Here is a 21503-nt window from a genome sequence, read left to right on the forward strand (position 1 = left end):
ACAAAAATTGCATGATTTAACATAGGCCTACACAGACATCGAAAATGTAAATGAATGTAAATATCTTAGGGCGCGTGCCTGGCTTTGAGGCTATACACGCTTGTCATTTTGCAAAACATTTGGGTAAATATACGCCCTCATTGTAGTCAAAACGAATTTAGGGGCCCAATGATTAGTATTTTATAGGACCGGATAGAGGAATACTCATGCCAAGTTTGCGGTGTATAATATCAAGTGTTACATTAATGGTAATAACAAAAATATACTTTATCCTGAAACGATGCTACAGGTATATCACACGTTATGTGCACATAAATAAGACTTGCGTTGCAAATCATTCATTTTTCCCCATTCTAAATCAAATTGGTTAACACAAACTAAAAAACACCCCAAACAACAACAACAACCCAAAAAAAGCCTAAGTTGAAGTAAAAGTCATTTTAATTTATGCCTTTATGAAATTTATAATGAATCATTATTTTAGCTGCAGTTGGAAGTTTATACGGAAAGAACTCGTATATTAAAGGGCCCGATCGAACAAAAAGTAACGGGTGAAAGCAAAAGTCTCATCGTTATTAAACCAAAAGAAGAAGGTTTGGGAATACAGAAATTTTTCGTGTCTTCGTCCACTTCATTTTATACATTCACTCATCCAATGATCGAAGAGAAAGTGCTGACGTATTGTTTTAGAGACAATAATTATTAGCAGTGTAAATTGTACAGCAACTACAAACATATATACGTTTTCTTTCCTTCCTCTATATTAGTAATCACTTTTGATGCTAAGGATTTATAGTTTCTTTCTTGATTGCGAAAGTCACTGTCCAAACACGAACTCAGTAAAGATATTTTGACAGTGAACTGCTGTAAACGGGAGACGCGTGATGAGGCGACGTCAAGTTGCATTGTGATTGTGACAGATGGTGACGCTACACCTTTCACAATTATATCGATGTCGATTGTGATTCACTGACCCATCTATTCGACTGGACTTACTCGTTTAAAATCACGCAGAGCACGTGCAGTTTCACTTTTCGTCAACATTCAAATCGGTGATCCGGCAAATTCCTCTTCGTTTACATAATATATATATATATATATATATATATATATATATAATAGATAAAATAATAATAATAATGATAACAGGACCTTGCCAGAAAACTTCGCAGCCTGTGGAACATGAAAACGAAGGTGATCCCTATTGTCGTTGGAGCATTCGGAACAACGCCAAAGCAGCTGCGACGGCACTTGGACGATGTGGGTGCAGTGCATGCCCGATCGAGTGCAAACGGTCCAAAAAGCAGCATTGCTGGGGACGGCGCGAATCCTGAGAAAAGTATACTAGAAGTCTAAGGTTCCAGGATGGAACTTGACGTGATATTGATCTCCAAGATATATCTTGTGAAGATAGAGACAATAATAATAATTATAACAATAATAATAATAAAAAATAATAATCATAATCATAATCATAACAACAATAACAACGGTAGTAGCATCGCTTATTCTCCGTAACAGAAAATGCAAGTCAATTGAATCAGTATCGCTACGATTCTATACGAATGTAGATTGAATAATATTTTCTATCCATTAGACAATTATACGTATTGACGAATTCCCACCAATCCAGCACTTTGATTACATTACAGGGTCTACTTGTATCAAACACCAAAAGGGTCGAAGGTCAGCCGTGGCGGACATTTTAAAAAATGGCTGCCAAATCCCCTTGCTTGGATCGTTAAATCCTCACTAGCGTATCACTAAATTGAATATCCAGTAATTACTCAAATTTTGCATGAGTAGGTATGACAACCCACATAATACATTCCAGAAGTTTGTGTATTAAGAGGTCTAAGGCCAGAGGTCAAAGGTCATAAGTTCATGCAAGTTGTTCACTATTGAGTTAAATCGGGTTCCTCCACAAAGTCAACAACAATGAATGTGATTTAATGAAAAATACCAGGTGCATTTTTGTGTGAATTCAAAATGAGGACCATGGAGAATCTAAATTGAGGTCTGAAGGTCAAAGGTTAAATGAAAGAGGCTTCCTCTTCCTGGACTCGATTAGAGCAGAGCGTGCCTGGGAGTGATTGAGGCTTGGGGGCTTTGCTCTAGCGTTAAAGGTCAAAGGTCAGCCATTGTGGCCATTTTCAAAAATGGTCACCAAATCCCCTATACTTGGATCATTGCATCCTCAATAACTTGAGAACCATTTGAAAATAATTACTCAAATTTTGCGTTATAGGCACAACTACCACAGTGTATCAACTATCAAGAGGTCATATTGGTCATTATCATAGATGCCAAGTTCAAAAAAATTTTATGAGTGAGATTTTCATGACTCAGCATCTCCTCGCTCAGTCGCTTCGCTCCCTCGCTCACGAACACGCCCGAGTGCCGAGATGCTGAGTCATGAAAATCTCACCCATACAATACGACACACACGACACACACACACACACACACACAAACATACACACAACCTGTACAATGTACACATTGAAAGGTGGGTTTATGGACGTTTTTGTTTGCTCATATTTCTGCACACACCCTATTGGTGTCTGTACCCCCACATGCTTAATGGAATAGAGCCATCTATTGTGCACCCTATGGGGTAGGGGAGGGGGTAGACTGTGTGAGGACACACACACACATACACACACACATACCCATCATTTTATACACATAACAAATAACAGTCCCAATTTATGTCCTCTTTAAATGTCTAGTTTTTCAGCATGTAAATTCCCTTAGAAGTGGATAATCTGTTAGCTGTTTATCTCCCAGGTCCTGAGCCAAGTAACAGAAACATTTGTTATCAATATTTGTGCCGAAAGTGTCCCATCAAAAGCGACCTTGTTATCAGAAATTCACATAGATAGGATGATCGATTTCTGGCACTCAAGCTCTTTTTTCAAGTTCCATGGTCTCTGCTGGTTACATATTTGATAGGCACAATGTTACCATACATTCATACACCATCACTTCTTTTTTTTTTTCAAAACAATGACAAGCATTACATCAATAGGGCATTGCACACACAATTTCTGTCTTATCTTAAAAAAAAAGAAAAAAAAAATCCATCAGATTCTTTCCATAAAGCCGTACTGATTTTTGTACTTTCCAATGTATATTTCTCAGTATACTGCATAATACTGTATGTGAAAGTCTGCAGCTGGTTGGGGAAATAGAGAGTAAGGAATTCAAAATTTGGTATCCTGAATGTACAATGTATTGTACATGTATGTACATGTATCTTCAAGGCCTTAGCAGAAATGAAGTTTTGGGAAACATTGTAATCTTCGTTTTAAGAAACACTGTCATCTTTTATGCAACTCAGTATAAAATGCCATGAAGAGTACTGATGATAGTCATTCATCATTTTGATACCTGTCCAAGGTGGAGTACATAACCTCTTCATTTTCTATTACATATGTACCACCAAACTGTTTATAAATACATGTGCAGTAATGTACATGTATTTGTATCTGCACTACCATTGCATATCATAGATTAAAACGCAAATCTTTAGCTTAAAAGAGAAATGTGAAATCCTACCCCTCTCAACCTTAGGCGTCAAATAAAAAAATGGAATCTGTCAGTAGTATGCATCAAGCCAGCCTATTTTTTCATCCTTGTATTCACCGCATGATTACAAACTTACATCACAGAATGGAAAATCACACCTACAGAACAAACTGCATGGAAAACCTTGTGACGTGACTTCACATACTTCTGTAATTTATTAATCATATGCACATGTATCCTGCTCAGTTGATCCATAAGAATAATAGCAAAACATTGATCAAGAAGATTACAAGAACAGATAGTTCTAATTCAGGTCCAGACACAAAGTACACTTGACATTGTAGACTACATTTTTTTAACAGAAAGGAACAGAAAAAATATCACATTTTTTCCAAGCTCAATGGGTGTATGTTATACACAAGATTATAATAAGCAATTATCTAGATATTTTTATCTGCCAAGTTAATAACATTTGATAATTATAGGCAACTACACAACTAGGTACTCTAAATAGCTGTTAGGTTTTTTACGAGAAACTCCACTTGAAACTCCAGTACTGAAAAATTAGAAAAGAAAAAGAAATATGTATATATATATATAATATATATAAGCAGGCACAAAGATGACTACATGGTTAAATTTGAGAATCACCTAGCCAGCTGAGTATCTTTTGTGCACACATATATATCTTACAACACAGGTAATTTCATTTAGAGTTGTGATTCCCCATCCATTAGGGTTCTCACCTTGCAATTAAACGGCAATTCGTTACGTGGCAACCATGCATCTATAAAGGGCATACATGTAAAGATTAGTACATTTGCAGTCTCCTTGTTACTTCAGTATTTTGTGGGAGAGTGGTGAGCATGGACAGAGATAGGGATACAGATAGAGTGAGAGAAATGTGCTTTTTAGGTCACACTGCCTCAGCATCACACATGCAGTCACACGAGGCAGAACTCAACAACAGTACAGGTGCAGTGGCTCTCGCAAAAATTCTAGCATTAAAATTAATCTGGTAATATAAACAGAGCCTCCTGTGAACTTGTCCCAACATCAGCATCATTTAGGAAAGGGTGGCACTGTGATGACTTTCCAAAGCTGTGTATGTTAGACTTTATTTGGACGATTCTACTTTTGATATACAGTTTGTAGGTAAGTTGGAACTGTTATTTCCTACGACTTATTCTTCTTTTTTTTTTTAATCATCATTATCATTACTATCACAGAGATGTGTGAAGCTAGCTTAATTTGGCATTGTGTCAAGTCATCAATACTGAAATGTATAACATGTGGCTTGACCTGTGACAACTGGCTGAGAGGCAATAGGCTGGACTTTTCACCACTGACCCTGTGCACACACAATATGACAAACCACAGACCGAGTCACTGCAACAGAAAAGAAGGGCGTCACAACAAATCACCATTTTAGTGAGTTATGGTTCACTTATGATCACTGTATGCAGCGATCATTTGCCTTAGATTTGCTGAATGTCTCAGAATATTTCACAAGCGTGCTATATCCAAAAACCAAGAATGGCATCCATAATTCAGAACACACAAAAAGAGGAATTTCACAGTAATTTGAATGAGCTTTATTTCTGCAACATGCTCACGTCCTTACCAAAGACTGAAGCCAAAACATTAAACAGTATTCATTTAACTAACATCATTAGCAAATCCTATGCAGACAACTGTTAACGTTCAGAAATGACACATAACAATGGCCATAGTAGATGAATTACACACATATTCAAGGAGTAAAATAATTCATACTTAGAAAGGGGGGGGGGGGGGAGATTCGAACTAATGCAGAAGCAATGCTATTCTCATATTTCACAGCAGAATCATTGTGGCATTCTTGTCCTTACAACAAAAATCACTCATCCTTCTGCATGCCATCAGTTCAAATAAAATACACGCAAACAAGTTTGATAAAACGATAGGCACACACTTTAAAGGTTAACATAGGTTTGTCAACTAAAAACATAAGGGTTCAAATCTGTTCAAATCCATCAAAAAAAAAAAAAACCCACCTGTTATTTTATAGCTGTTTACTCTAAAATATATGTTTGCTTTGAAGTCATTGCTTAAATGTCATGAGACACAGATCTATCCCTGCCCTGTAGGTATACAATAGCTAATATAGAAAGAGCCGATATTTCCCATGATGTAGCTAACGTGTACAGGAGAGAAGAGATAGTGGCGCTCCTCTCGAGCACTTACAGCTAAATTCGCAAGTCCAACCAAATAAATGTCTGAAATATTTCCACAGCTCTTTCAAAACCAAATGCAAACATATGCAACAATATACAGCATCTTTAACCTTGGAGACACGAACCACAGTGACGCAGGAGAACAATTTTACTATAGTAAGCAGGAAGCAACAGCTGCTTAGTTGTGAAAGTTGCATCAACTGAGCATATTATGCATAAGCAAATACAAAATTCTGTGTCACATTGTCCACTGATGGCACCCACCATGAAGAATGGAGAAGAGCATTGTCATCCATAGTAGCTGTTTCAATTTAAGCTTGACCCCAAAAATACCTTAAAATACTTTACATTATTTTTTTTTTCTGATAATTTCTTCCAAACACCAAGGGGAGAAAATACCAATGTGCTAACACAGATCTACCACAGTCAATACACACACTAGTTGTATCAACAGAACTCGTATAAAAACAATGTACAGATATATCTTATTGTTTGCAAATGCATTCCACATACTATACTTGATCCATGCCTCAAACTACCAACAGTTCAAGAAACACTGCACTGAACCTTGAAGGAGTCCCAAAAGGCAGGGTGACATGACATTCTGAAGGAGGTTGGAGGTGATACTGATAAGTACTCCTTGCTCCTATGTAGGCAGAATGCTTCCATGGGTCTGTCCACTAATCATGTCCATCAGACATTAGCTAGCTCTCTACAGCTTAATTAGTGCATTCAATTGTGAAAATAAAAGTCCCTCGCATTCTTTGCTGGGGCACAGAACTGAAAACAATGGTGCAGCCTGTGCAGTATGCCATACTCAAGCTATACACATTTTATTACCCCCAAATTACATAATTTCCCTCTACTCACCTTCAAATAGTTATATGCTATTGCAATTATAATGCCAACCACTCAATATCATCAAATGTCTTATCAGAGTCCAGAAAAGCATGAGAGATATATTAGTTCTACTTTAAATGGGTTTTTAACCACTATGAATGGGGGAAGGGGGATAGAGCCCCCCCCCCCCCCCCTTTCAGAGCGTTTACAAATCAGTTACATTGAATAACTATATATGTGCTTTACTCTTTCCCATCCATTGCAGTATGACAAGATGTCTTTCTTTTATTATCTTTTGGTTCCTTTTAATTATAGAATAATTTACATCAAGACAGAAATGAAATGTACATGCCAAAAAAGAAAGAAAGAAAAGAAATAAAGTAAATCAATGATAGGCAGGATTGTCAGCATCCCACTTCTCATGACTCCACATTTTCTCTCCAGTTGCATGTGTGTGGGTTTCTAGCTTTGTTTGGAGACAAACAGAATCTGATGGAATGCCTGGCGGGCTACTTTCTTTTCACAACCTGCAGAGCACACAGAAGCAAAAGATCTGAGGAGCTCTGGTTCCTGGATGCCATCCGCCAACCACTGACCAGCAGCAAATAAGTACACTGGGCAGGGTCAGCAAGTGGTTGGCAACCATCTCTGAAGGTCAAAGTTGGATTGTGCACTGGATATCACTGCAAGAATCAGCACTAACAGAGACACCACTCTTGCTTTACTCATCTCATACATTGGCAGACAAGTAACAAGATAGCAGTATCAATTATCTTTCGGCCCTACTAGGATGTCACAATACAGAATAGAATATCAGCACCAGGTTATGTCCAGAGATTGACCTGATCAACTGATAGATTCAGTGATAAATGACTGGTTTACTCCCTGTCAGGTGCACTCAGACTTTTCCTAAGATACTGAAGGGATTACAAATCTTAAATAGGTCCCTAATGAGACCATTCCTAGGTTGCATGACTGGATATAAGATTTGCAAAAATCCATGAACTGGAACAAGTTAATGAAATGGGGACAATGTTTTTTTCCAGACTATGTAAGAGACTTTATGCATCAGTTATCACACAAACTGACATCAAAGATTGTGAATTACATATCAATGTGCACATTGCCCTCTTACACAAAGGGAATGTGAATCCCATCAACACTTTGAATTCTACCACTTTTTAATCTTGTTAGCACATTTCCTCACAGATGAAGTGATAAGTCAAAGCGGTCGTAACCAATTAATTCTTTTGTTAGTGTATTTTTCTTCTTCTCTTCATGTTTTGGTATGAGGAATGAACAGGCCATGATCTACACTAACACAGGCTGGTCGTGCAAAATGGACATGCCACACAGCATTTACCACTTTCCACTCTTTTCTATGTGAGCATCAAGTAGTGTGGTAGTTTATTCACTGATTCCACATAAATCATATTTCCAAGGATGAAAAAGCAACAACATGTTATCTGAGCAAACTTCCATAACGAAATATGTTTTCTGAATAGCCATGAAGTTTGAAGGACATGTGCAAACACAAGCCTATATAGAATCTACCAGTCCAGTTATTCTGTGGATTTTCTCCCTATCCTTGCGTAACACATTTACACCAGTTCTTACCTTAGTTACTTAAATTATGTATTTTCTCATGTTGAAAAACAGACGAAAAAAATTCCAGTTGGCTGGCACTACCGTCTCTGACCTTCAAAGCATGTAACCAGTAAAAAAAAGGAGGTACAATGAATAAAGAAATAATAATAATAATTGTAGCAATCCACTGATATTTTCTTCCAAACATGTGTCATCAAAGAGCTCTTCCTGCACTTGCCCCTGCCATGGACACCCACTTCTGAGAAGGGCACACCTTCCTACAACAGACTACATTTTGATGACTTCTTCTTCTTGACCTGCAGGGCTGCCCGAGTGGCCGTCTCAAAGACCTCCCTCACACCTTCATTGGCCTTGGCCGAGCACTCCAGGTAGGAATAAGCATTGATCTTGTCGGCCATCGCCCGGGCCTCATCTGACTTGACGGGCTCCTGCTTCATCTTGGACAGCTCTCGCCGTGTGTTCTCGTCATTGCGGAGATCTTTCTTGTTGCCCACCAGGATGACTGGCACATTAGGGCAGAAGTGCTTCACCTGATGCAGGATAAAGAGGGCACAGTTGAGAGGAGAGCATGAATGTTAGTTTGACGACCACTGGATAAATAGCCTTCTGTTAAATGACATTTTAAAACCATAAACAGCAACCAGAAATATTCCTACCGCTACTTCCAGTATAACTTGTATGGCTACTGCCACTTCTGACATTACTTCTACCACTATTCAAGGTGCTACATAGGCACTTGCCTGATTGCCATGGGCACGTAACAAGGTAAGTGCCATAATGTGTCTTGCCCATTCGCGTACAAGAAATTGTACGCGAATGGGATATAACAGACAAAAAAAAAGAGATATGACATAAAAAGAGATATAAAAGGGTAAAAATTCATGGCAAAAAAGAAACGTGCCATAAAAACTTAACATTGGGCCCTTAAAGTTCGTTGATCCCTGCCTGTGACCTTTGACCTTGTGGTGACCATCCACTCCCCAAGGGACATCTACCATCCAAGTTTAGTCGCAAATGGAGTTATGGATCAAAAGTTATGACCCATAATCAAAACACGCCATAAACACTTAACATTGGGCTCTAAAAGTTTGTTGACCCCTGCCTGTGACCTTTGACCTAGTGGTGACCATCCACTCCCCAAGGGACATCTACCATCCAAGTTTGGTCACAAACGGACCTATGGATCAAAAGTTATGACCCATAATAGAAACGCGCCATAAAAACTTAACATTGGGCTCTAAAAGTTCGTTGACCCCTGCCTGTGACCTTTGACCTTGTGGTGACCATCCACTCCCCAAGGGACATCTACCATCCAAGTTTAGTCACAAACGGACCTATGGATCAAAAGTTATGACCCATAATAGAAACGCGCCATAAAAACTTAACATTGGGCTCTAAAAGTTCGTTGACCCCTGCCTGTGACCTTTGACCTTGTGGTGACCATCCACTCCCCAAGGGACATCTACCATCCAAGTTTAGTCACAAACGGACCTATGGATCAAAAGTTATGACCCATAATAGAAACGCGCCATAAAAACTTAACATTGGGCTCTAAAAGTTCGTTGACCCATGCTTGTGACCATTGACCTTGTGGTGACCATCCACTTCCCAAGGGACATCTACCATCCAAGTTTGGTCACAAATGGAGTTATGGATCAAAAGTTATGACCCATAATAGAAACGCGCCATAAAAACTTAACATTGGGCCCTAAAGTTCATTGACCCCTGCCTGTGAGCTTTGACCTTGAGGTGACCTTCATATATGGTAAAATGTGAAACTTTGTATGACCCCTCTTCCTTTGAAGTTTGAATGCAATTGAAGCCCAGAATAAAGAGTTATTGAAGTTTTTGTAGCGTTACGGACAGACGACGGACGGACGGACAGACGCTGCAGGCAATCCCTTAGTCTCCCCGCACCTCTGGTGGGCTTGACAAAAATCAAAGTCGGGCAGGTGTCTTGGTACAGCGGGGGAAAATGCTTGCCCCAATTGGGCAAGCAAAAAGTTTGGAAGACACTCTTTTTTTTTTCCCCTCTCTTCAAACCCATGAAGTCAGCCATTCAAAAGCCCAAAGATAATTACTTTTTAGTGATGCAAGCACCTGAATTACATTTCAGCAACTTTCCAACACTTGTGCGGAGAAGCTCCAATGCAATGCAACACCGACACTCAACCGAACCATGTTTATACTCCAATGTGTTTAAGCATGTGGAGCCATGTGTGCTGTTTATTCAAATGATTGTGTTCTATCAAGCCCTTGACTTACAAGTGATTTTCTTTATCATTGTCTTATATTTTGGAACTTTCTTTTCGAGCAAGTAAAATTCATGTTCTGGCAAGTGTTCCGCAACAATCTGAAAATCTGCTTGCCTGACTGGGCAATTGGTAGAAAAAAAAACAAGTTATGTGAGATGACATTATCAAAAGATTCAAAGGATTTAGCATTTTTAATTTACCTTTGACCCTGTGGCTCACATCTTTCCCTGTAATCAATGCCCAACAATGCGCAAAACCAATAAAAACTGTTTTGAATACAAACAACATACTATTCCCTGAAATTCAGGGAGTCTTTATCTACCTTTCCTGCTTGATTTGTTGAAATCTTACAGAGCTGTTGTCAAGAAAGAACATCCATATTAAATACTGATTTAGTGTTCCTCCTATCACAATAGTCTTCTCTCTGCTAATATCAATCTTATAAACATCACTCTTTAGATATCACTCTCTCACCTCAGGTGTCCATTTCTCTGGGATGTTTTCTAAACTGTCAGGGTTGTCAATTGAAAAGCACATCAGTATAACATCTGTGTCTGGGTACGAGAGCGGTCTCAATCTGTCGTAGTCTTCTTGACCAGCAGTATCCCATAATGCTAATTCAACCTGGGAAGAAAAAATCAAGTCATTTCATAGCATCCATTTAATAACACACAAATGAATTACATCCACATTGACATTATTACACAGCACATTCTAAGATGTTCTTGTTTATAAAATGCATGATTTTAAATTTCATACCATAAATGATGCTTTTTGTATGGAGGCAGCCTAAAGTTGATGGGCTGCATGCTCTGCCGCAAAACCTCCACTACATGTCACCTAAAATGATGGCTGTAAAGTAGCACAGGACAAACTATGGCAGTATAGAATAAATAAAATCCTTCTAATTTTCTTTTATAGTTATTGACTGCCAACAGCATATACCAGTCATTTAGGACAAATTCATCACGTGAATGATTAGTCATTACAAATTCATTGTCAGATAAAGGCAGAGACATGAACAGAATAGATCAGTGAAAGTTTCAGCAGATTTAGTAATTTTTAACAAACAAGTTCAAAACCTTTTAAATGTCAGGAAATTCTGTAGGTGCTTCAAATCGGCAGTCTTTGGTTAAGTATGTGAAGTATGTAAAGCAATTGAGCGTGAATACAAGAATGGGCGAAAAAGAAATCCATTTCCTCAACAATGTATTTTGGATGACATGCCATACAGGATACCTTTTGTAGACTTGTACAAACATTTTTCAAAGTCCTGTTAATCCATGGCTGTTACAAAAACCTTTTTCCACCCTCAATAGGTTCATATACCACAGATACTTACACTGAGGTATTAGTAGTCATTCTAGGTTACAATGCAGCCATGCTTTCTTTACAGGAACTATGAGAGGGTTTTTTTTTTGCACCACTGCCCTTTACAGCATTCAAGAAAACAAATTGGAATTCAATATTTTGCATGTACAGCAGAGGCAATAAACACAAATTGACACATAAAGAGCATGTTTGCAAAGGGTGGGAGGGTTTGTAAACATTATTCCACAGAAATGATAGATGACAGAACTCATGTCATCTTTAATAATAATTATGATTAGACAAATTTGTATAGCGCAGCTACTATGTAAATACACTCTACTGCACTGTGATGTAACAGAGCTCCTAACATTGTTACTGATTAGACACAGAAAAAAAATAAGTAACAAATTAATCAAAGGCTTCTGAAAAAGGGTTTTCAACAAAAATTTGAAGACAACAAGTGATGGGACCTTCCTCATTTTCTCAGGTAATTTATTCCAAAGTTTTGGAGCAGCACAACTAAAGGCACAATCCCCAAAAATTACTTTTGTTTTTAAGTGAAGTTGCTTTAGAAGCAACTTATCATGTGTACTTTGTAAATTATGCGAATATGGATATGATTTTATTGATATTAATTCTGATAAATAACCAGGTGCTTGGCCATTCAGTACTTCGTAAGTAACAAAATCTTAAATGCTATTCTCTGCCTTTCTGGCAACCAATGTAACTTCATCAAAACGGGTGTAATATGTGAAAATTTCGACGAACTGGACACAAGTCTCGCACATGCATTTTGAACACGCTGAAGCTTGGTTATCTGTGAATCTGGCAAGCCAAACAATAACCCATTACAATAATCAAGCCTACTGCTAATGAATGCGTGAACGAGAGTTTTAGCGTCTTCCTGGCTCAAATATCTATGAATGTGACGTAAGTTATGTAACATTATTTGACATAATTATTTGACATAATAGTAACTTACCTGTTTTCCATCTACTTCTATATCTGCTACATAGTTCTCAAATACTGTGGGGACGTAGACTTCTGGGAACTGGTCTTTGCTAAATACTATGAGGAGGCAGGTCTTTCCACAAGCACCATCACCGACGATGACCAGCTTTTTCCTGATTGCAGCCATGGTTCACTTTGTCACACTGTATGATTAAGAGATAATTTTGAGACACATGGAAAAGAAATGAATGTCAGATGAAACTGTCAAAAAACAAACAAACAAACAAACAAGCCAACAAACACTCATATATGTACTTAAACTTGCTCATTTATTCGCTAGAAAAATTCCCTCTCCCCCCTCTTCAAGGGACCCTGAAAATATTAAGAAATTGTTCATATCATGGTATGGCACAAATGTTGAGAATGGTAGTTTTAAAATGCCAACTGAGAAAACAATAACTATAAAAGTGGCTATTTCCACAAATATCACGAAAGTACTTAAAACTGAAAATATTTTTGTGTTATGGCTGTACATGTACATGTAATTACATGCAATGAAGTACATGAATTTAAAAATAGCACAACTCACAGAACTTCCCAACTTGTTTCCTCTTTTTCAGTGAAGTAAACATCTGCCATAAAAAAACACCAATCTTGAACGACACTGTATGTACATTGTAACTACTCTCTTATCTCACAGCAGAGATGAGCTTACAGTCTGAAAATATCTTCAGTAAGTCACTTATCCAGGGGCTGAAAAAGACTAGAATGAAGAACCTGCACTTCAAGTCAAAAAATTCTTCAAAATGTATGTGTAAAAACAGCCCCATTTCCAGCATGTGTGCATGAAGTGGAAATGAAAGGTGTTTCACAGGAATGTAACACTTGGGCACAATGGCCTTATGAAATACAGATCGCAGCCCTGAAAAGTACAAAATTGTCTGCGGTACAATCTTGGGAAATAATCAGACATTAAAGGCATAATTTACCATTTGCAGATGAAACTAGAAATGTCGCTACAGCGACTGGTTATACCCCCGCCAAACAACATTTCATAAGCTTTGGTCAAAACAACATTTCATAAGCTTTGGTAAAAAAACTGAGGAAGTAGTTAAATCCGCAAGATCTTTCCTTGATCTTCTGCCATTAATATGCCGTTACCATGGCAACGTACTTTCGGGTACTGTCGAAAAATGCGTCTTGCACATCTACAACCAAAGGCACACATCTGTACCAAGTTTCATGGAAATTGGGCAAAAACTGAGGAAGTAGTTTGCAACACAAAATTTTCCATCATTTTGGCTCATAATATGTGAGCTGTTACCATGGCAACATACTTTTTGTCACTGTCAAGAAATGTGTCATGCTGACCTATATCCTAAGACAAACATTCAATATGAATTCCATGAGAATTGGAAGAACACTGATGAAGCAGTTTTGCCATGAAGCATTTTGCCCTATATTTTACCAATAACATGCCGTTACCATGGCAACGCACTTTTTGCCACTGCGGAAATATGTGTCTTGCACATTAACATATTCAGATGAACATCTGTACCTAATTTCATAAAAATTGATCAAAAACTGTGGGAGGAGTTCGCGACGCAAGATTTGTACCCATTTTTGCCCATAATATGCCGTTACCATGGCAACGTACTTTTGGGTACCGTACTGTCAAAAAATACGTCTTGCACATTTACAACCCAAGGCACACATCTGTGCCAAGTTTTATGGGAATCGGTTGAAAACTGAGGAAGTAGTTCGCGACGCAAGATTTGCAACGGACCGACCGCCCGACCGCCCGACCGTCCGCTGATTCCTATATACCCCCTTCAAACTTTGTTTGGCGGGGGTATAACAAAAACCCGGCAGTAGTGCTTTAAAATAGGTCTAAAATGTGAGTAAGGGATAGAAACCACTGTAAAAATTTGAATCTGTATTACGCGTGTATTGATGTTAAGTGTTGTTGAATACACACAATGTGAACAATACTGTAAAACGAGAAATGTTCGCGTGCATTTTCATTTCGCGAATTTCGCGAGCGTGAAGATTCGCGAAATTAAAATGCACGCGAAAGTTCTTTTGTACACTATATGCACTGAATGCCAGTGGCAGTTCGCGAAAATTTCATGCCGCAAAAAAGGCCGTCGGCTCCAATTCGCGAAAAATTCATGCCGCGAATATATCATGTTTTACAGTAGTTATAATAAAGATGTTTCCAGACTAAACCGTCTACAGTTACGGTTTATCGAGAAATTATCTCCTTATATTTAAGGCTTTAATGCGAAAATTTTATATGGTAGGATGTTTTGTGATACTACAGACCTGCACACATGCATCAAATGCGATATCTTGAACAATTTTAAAATCACTGCTCCCAAAGGTAAACTGGACCTTTAATTGGAAAACTCTGTGCTCTTCTTTTCTGATTATGTGAGAGAAGATAGCAAGTGCATATCAGAAGTCAAGACTAGGAACATGTTCAAACCTAAATTTTGATATGACATGCCTATCTTTTTTTAATATAATTTTCTCCATGAATTGTATAAATACAAGCCCAAAATGCACATTTTCATGATGGTATTAAATTTGTGTGTGCAGATGGCCTGTGGAATCCATCCCCCCCCCCCCCCCCAACAAAGTTGATGTCTTGATTCGCCATTCCTTGACAACAGCACATGAACATGCTGGGACTCACTTTCCTATGTGAACATATAGTCTTCATGCTGCTTTGATGTAGGTATTTTCTTTCATTCATTCATTCATTCATCTTAATTGTTCCTATCATAATGGCATAGGAAATATCCTTGTCAATTTTACAAAAGCAAAAAGTAACAATGGCCTAATAGGATATTCATGGAACAAAATGAGGTGAATATAAAATAACCATTCTTTATGGACACACTACCAGGTGCACTTACAGAGTGTATACACATACATGTACTGCAAAAGTGGAAATTTTCGCGAATTTCGCGCAACACAAAACTAATGTGTAAAAATAAAGGCACGCAAATATTTTTATTTGGCATATGTTCCAGCAGTTGATGACTTGATTCCACGGAATTAAAAACATGCGAAACTCTTCTTACCCCGCCGAGTGCGAAAAATTAGTTGCGCAAAAATATCCACTTTTACAGTATAGGGTATTGCTCTTTGCAGTCAAGTTAATCTACAGTGTGACAGATTAAGTTGTTGTCAACCATCCTTTTTTTAACTGTACAGATGCAGTTGAGATGTCCCTTTGATCGAGAGTAAAGACAAAAAGCATGTTGATGGCAATTATGACAATACCAATACATCTACAATATATGTAGCTGTATACATGTTGGAAATACGTACAGCAGGCCTATCCGTTACCACTGTGAGAGTGCTATAAAAGTTACAGTACAAGAGCAGTCTGGGTGCAAATTCCATCTTGACAGCATACTTTCAATCAGAAACTGAAACAGCACTACACCTTGTTTTGATAATCTGCATTCATCATGTTACATGGACATCATGGGGGGGGGGGGTCCCTAGGGATTTAACATACAGGCAAGAATGTATGACATACACACAATGTACAAGTATTGGGTATTGCTTACAGTTCAGTGACATTGTCTTTTCATATGAAAAAATCTCCCCTGTTGAAGTTGTTAATAAATTAATTTATGCTGAAATATAAATCGAATTAAATATGATTTCAATTTCTATGTAATGCTAATGATGATGAGGACATGTGTACCTACATGTACCGCTGTAGCAACATTACAGTGTACATTACATTGGCATTCCAGGGTGCTCTTATCAACCCTTATTTAAGTTAACCAACATGATCACTACACTAACAAAGATATCAACAGTATTGGAATATGACGGCACTAGTTACATTGTACATGTACAATGTAGGCCATACATTTTGCTCATGATGTTGTTGTTTTGTCTGAATCTACAAGGGCTGTCAAGTTTTAAGGTGTGCTATTTTACAAGAATATTAAAAACTGAGTTCGTGTTTAAGAAAAGTGGGCAATTTGAGGTAAGATACAAGATATCAGCCCTGTCACACCATTTTCGTTTAACAGCAAGCAACAAAAAACTACAATGTACTAAAACAAAAACAAAAATATTTCTCCTCACAGGTGAAAACTTTGGGAATTCCAGGAAAAAGAAACATAATTTACTCCATCTCATATATTTGCATGACATAAACATCTGCTAATTCATACAACTAAATTTGTCCTACATGAAAGAAAGTGTGCTAACAGTAAAAGAAAGTACAGGAAGGAAGTGTATTCTTACTGTTATGAAATGGATCCTAATCAAATGATTGGTTTTGCCCAAAGGCCAAAATTTACTTTTCACCGAACATTACCCGTAGTATACTAATGACCGCTACTTACTTCTTACAACTGCTTGTATGTGCTCATTTGCATTGCCAATGTGTTATAAATGCACTGAAATGATTTTGTGTGTGTGGTTCAACTGGCTTTGTACCTGGTGCTGGCCCTGGCCCTGGGAATCTTGCGAAAATGACTGCTAATCTAAATCATGTCACCATTTTGTAAAACAAATAATGCACATTATTTAGCCAGGAATTATCCACCCTCTACAACTTTGAACAATCCAAACATGTCCAGCTTCACATGATATATCCAACTGTTCTAAAGCTTTATCACATGGATAAATACTTATGCCCTGTATAATGTGCATTATTTGTACATTAAGTAAGCCACACATGCAACTTTTACAGGATCTACAAGTAGCAAACAATACCTGATGACAAACTGGTCCTATACATGCAAATATACTAGCACTTACTCAGTTTGAGAAACTGTCTTGAAAAACAGAAGGCACACAAGACACAGTCCCCTATGGCAAACTGCCTGTGTTGTACATGGACGTACAGTACACAGTAGATGTATGCTACTGTATGTGCATGTAGAGACTACGACGTTGTAGTACCGGTATATGGTTCTGTGTGATACATACATGTACATGGCCTGTGTGTGTATACATGATTGCGTGTGTCTCACTGTGGACAGCACTATGTGCATGCACCATACATGCATCTATTACTGCGCTGGACTGAAACTAAACACAGCAGGGAGTCTGAGTCATGCTGAACGGTCATAGGGAGCAAACCTGGCAACTCCCCTCAAGAATGCCTGCCTCTCAACAATCATTGGCTATCCACTGTAATTTTAGCCACCAACACAGATATCCGGGACAAAATGAGTGCATGAAGATGGTGCCTAATTAATTGGAGATATTTCAAGCTTAGTACAGTTACTACTACAATTACTGCTCTATAATACTTTTACAGACAATGCTGCATTAAAAAAAAAAAGGAGGGGGGGGGGGAGATGCTAGCTGCCTCAGATCATGTACACAGTATGGTAAGCAGATTGCTAGAAGTTTGCCTGTAAATGGCTCTTGAGCAAACTGAAACTACATTTCACTTGTTATAACAACAAGTAACAAGATATGTAACTTTTCCCATGATTAGTGAAATAGAATACTTTATCGATGCAAGTGATGTTGTATAGTGCAATAATTGATTGTTAATAATATTCACTCATATCACTCACAAAAACCTGCCAACAGCTGCAATCCCAATACAGTTGTAATATCTGTGGTTGGCATGAGAGCGTAACCTATCATTCATGTGGCCTCATTTAATACTTGCACTTGCCTTATTCCTCTTTGAATAACTAAAATGTCTCATTACCTATTACTACAATGATTGATAAGAGCAAATACATGTATATAATACATATCAAATACAAATTGTACAAATGGTCATTGATCACTATATTAATGAGACACTAAACTGTACATCTTAAAAGGGATCGTACAGTTTTGGTTGAGACCTAATTTCAGGTTTCTAACATTTTTTGGTGAGATAATGAGAAACCTCTTAGGAATATGAAAGAGCATCCTCTTATAAATATGAAAGAGCATGTAATTCTATGAGGAATTCAACGTTTATTTGATGAAAATTGGTTTTGAAATGGCTGAGATATCCGTAAAAGAGTGATTCTAATAAAGTGTGGGACCCATACTTTATTATTCTCGCTTTGTATTACTTTGTTTTTGGATGTTTCAGTCATTCCAAACACGATTTTAATCAAATGAACTTTGAATTCCTCTTAAAATGGTATGCTCTTTACTATATCATAAGTGTTTTTTTGGTATCTCGCAAAAAGTTAAATTTCCAATTCTCATCTCCACCAATACTGTACCATCCCTTTAAAGAGACAATTTGTGTCTCCTGAACATTTTCAAGTAGGGCCTATATTATATCCCATTCAATCCATTTTTTCCCTCGTATATTAAACCATGAATAGACTATGGCACCAAGGTACATGCAAGTGATGTTCATGGAACAATTCAGGGTACAGTTCACCACAGCAGGAAATTACTCCACAAATGCAGTAATTTCTGTATAATGTGTAAAAGAGCGTGTTTCTACTGAGAGCACCTCGCATCCCTGGCATCGCCACGAATTTTGTCCAACGCAGCACCTCGTATTTTATGACCACTCGAGCTGTTTCTATTGAGCGATAAAATACGAGGTGATGCAAAGGTGACGTGCAAATGCGGCGATTCCGGAAGTCAGGTATTTTTAAGTCACAGATTTGGGTCACGCGCGCACTGCCTATTAATACGATCCGAACCCTGCCTGCTTTGCTACAACTGCGTCGGCTATTTTTTGATTAGCCATTTCTCTTCGTCTTCCCATCCAATTATATACCCCGAACTAACATACTGGTATCCTGCCACTGACTGATGAGAAATCTTTGGAGATCGAGGGTCCAGTTGAGATTTTCTCAAGGCTGCGACATACTAATGTGGTACTCTCGCGATTCGAGACAATATAAAATGAAATAACGCGGTGTAAAATCAAGTAAGTGATGAGGACTTAGTAATGCAGTAAGTTAGGTTGTTAATCACGCGAGCAATAGGCGATGAATGCCACAATTCACATGTAACGTAACGTATAGGGCCTATAACACATACACAAGCGAGTTGGTACCAACAAAGCATGATGCGAACACGGTCGCTGTGTGTACACACATATTTTGTACACATGTGTGCGATGAACCGATTGAAAAGCGCGGGGAGAAATTCTAGACGTCCGATACACCACGAATTTCGCTACCCGGTGTGTTTCTACTGAGAATCGTCCTTCGCGTCACCACGCATTGACCACCTCAATAGATGGACGACGGAGCACCTCGCATCAGCCGGCATCGGCCACTACCAGATCTGTTTCTACTGAGGAAAAATTCGAGGTGTCACCACGCATCGGCCGGTATCGGCCGGCATCGGCCGGCATCGGCCGGTATCACCACACATCGGCTGGCATCACCTCGAATTTTCGTCGCTCAGTAGAAACACGCTCAAAGACACACCTTTTAAAGGGGATGGCTAGTAACCGATCAGTGGGAATCAGTGGGAATGCTGAGGGATGATTGTTCCAATCCTTGTGGGATTCATTTAAGAGTACATTATATATCTACTGTTGTGTGAAAATTATTTGCTTCAGAACGGTCTCATATTCAAGTAATGTGCAGATTAATGCCTCGTCACTGACCAGGGACGCTTACCTGGAAACATTAAACTGCACATTACTTGAATATGAGACCATTCTGAAGCAAATAACTTTCACACAAGAATAGATATATAATGTACTGTTAAATGAATCCCACAAGGATTGGAACAATCATCCCTCAGCATTCCCACTGATTCCTACTGATCAGTTACTAGCCATCCCCTTTAACTAAGAATGTACAGGAAGTAGAGGTATTCTAAATAATTGTCTCCCATATATTGCTGACAGCACAGCCTACGACACAAGTGGATATTAGTGCTTTGTAATCACTGTTCAAGCATTCTCTTGACAAAGGAATTTTCCATCAGCGCGATTGGCCAGAATCTCAAACTCGTGATCTACCACAGCAGTACCAGGGAGGCATAAATCATGCTTGTCAAAGCAATCACAGAGGCTTGACAGTCACTATATTACCTGTTGACAACTTGCTATAACCAGGGAGGTTAAAAAGCTCCTTGCTACACTATGGCTGTTCCTATCATTCATTACCACATGAGCCATCTTATGCCGGTTACCATTACAACTGACGAGCTGAAACCCTCAGAAGCATGGCTTTATGCTTGCCTTAAAGCTATTACTAGTACTTCATCCAGTAAGATGTACATGTAGGTCTCTATAGGAAACTTGCGCCGTGCGCCCGCGTACGCATTTGACTAAACCACCGGGACCATGTGCCTTTAAGACATCACATTCTTTTTGTTACTGATCATCACACTACTTAAAACAGCATCATGTGAGAGCACACCAGCACACTGCCTCAATGAAGGTGAAGCACAGTTGAAAACTATTAATCCAACCATTGTCAAGGACTACAATTTGGCATCACCACACCATGGACCCCAGTAGCTAATCTACTCCTAGAAGTGAGGCGACATTACCGATATTATATTATTAAAAAAAAGTAAGTTAAGAATTAATACAGTCAAAGACCAAAGGCATCTCAAAACATGATGAAATACAACATGTACACAGTATCCTATTGTGAGTTAACCACTGTAAACATTACTGTATAAGCTGTTATTTTTGCGTACAGATATTTCTGCAAATGAGGAGGTCGTGGACATTTTCGCGAGATGTTGTTTTCGTGAATGGACGCCGAGGCTGTCGTAAGTGCACTGTTAACCTAGCATATGGCAATATTTTCGTGTGTTGTTAAATTCATGGTCCAACAGTGACTCGCGAAATTCGTGAAAATTA

The 21503-nt window shown here is 38.4% G+C and overlaps 1 protein-coding gene across 1 annotated transcript in view; it reads right to left on the reverse strand.

The window, feature by feature from the left end:
* Positions 1–3723: 3723 nt before the first annotated feature.
* LOC139743855 (ras-like GTP-binding protein RHO) overlaps positions 3724–21503 on the reverse strand; it is a 29096-nt gene continuing 11316 nt past the window's right edge. The window contains exons 2-4 of the mRNA XM_071654311.1: positions 12744–12915; positions 10925–11074; positions 3724–8725 (exon numbers count right to left, since the gene is read on the reverse strand). Of these exons, the coding sequence (XP_071510412.1) occupies positions 8453–8725; positions 10925–11074; positions 12744–12899 (579 nt within the window). The 5' untranslated portion in view covers positions 12900–12915 and the 3' untranslated portion in view covers positions 3724–8452. The remainder of the gene's footprint in view (positions 8726–10924; positions 11075–12743; positions 12916–21503) is intronic.

Source organism: Diadema antillarum, unplaced genomic scaffold (genome assembly GCF_040938485.1).
Source record: "Diadema antillarum isolate AM-2024a unplaced genomic scaffold, OU_Dant_1.0 seq00001116_RagTag, whole genome shotgun sequence".
Classification (NCBI taxonomy): Eukaryota; Metazoa; Echinodermata; class Echinoidea; order Diadematoida; family Diadematidae; genus Diadema; species Diadema antillarum.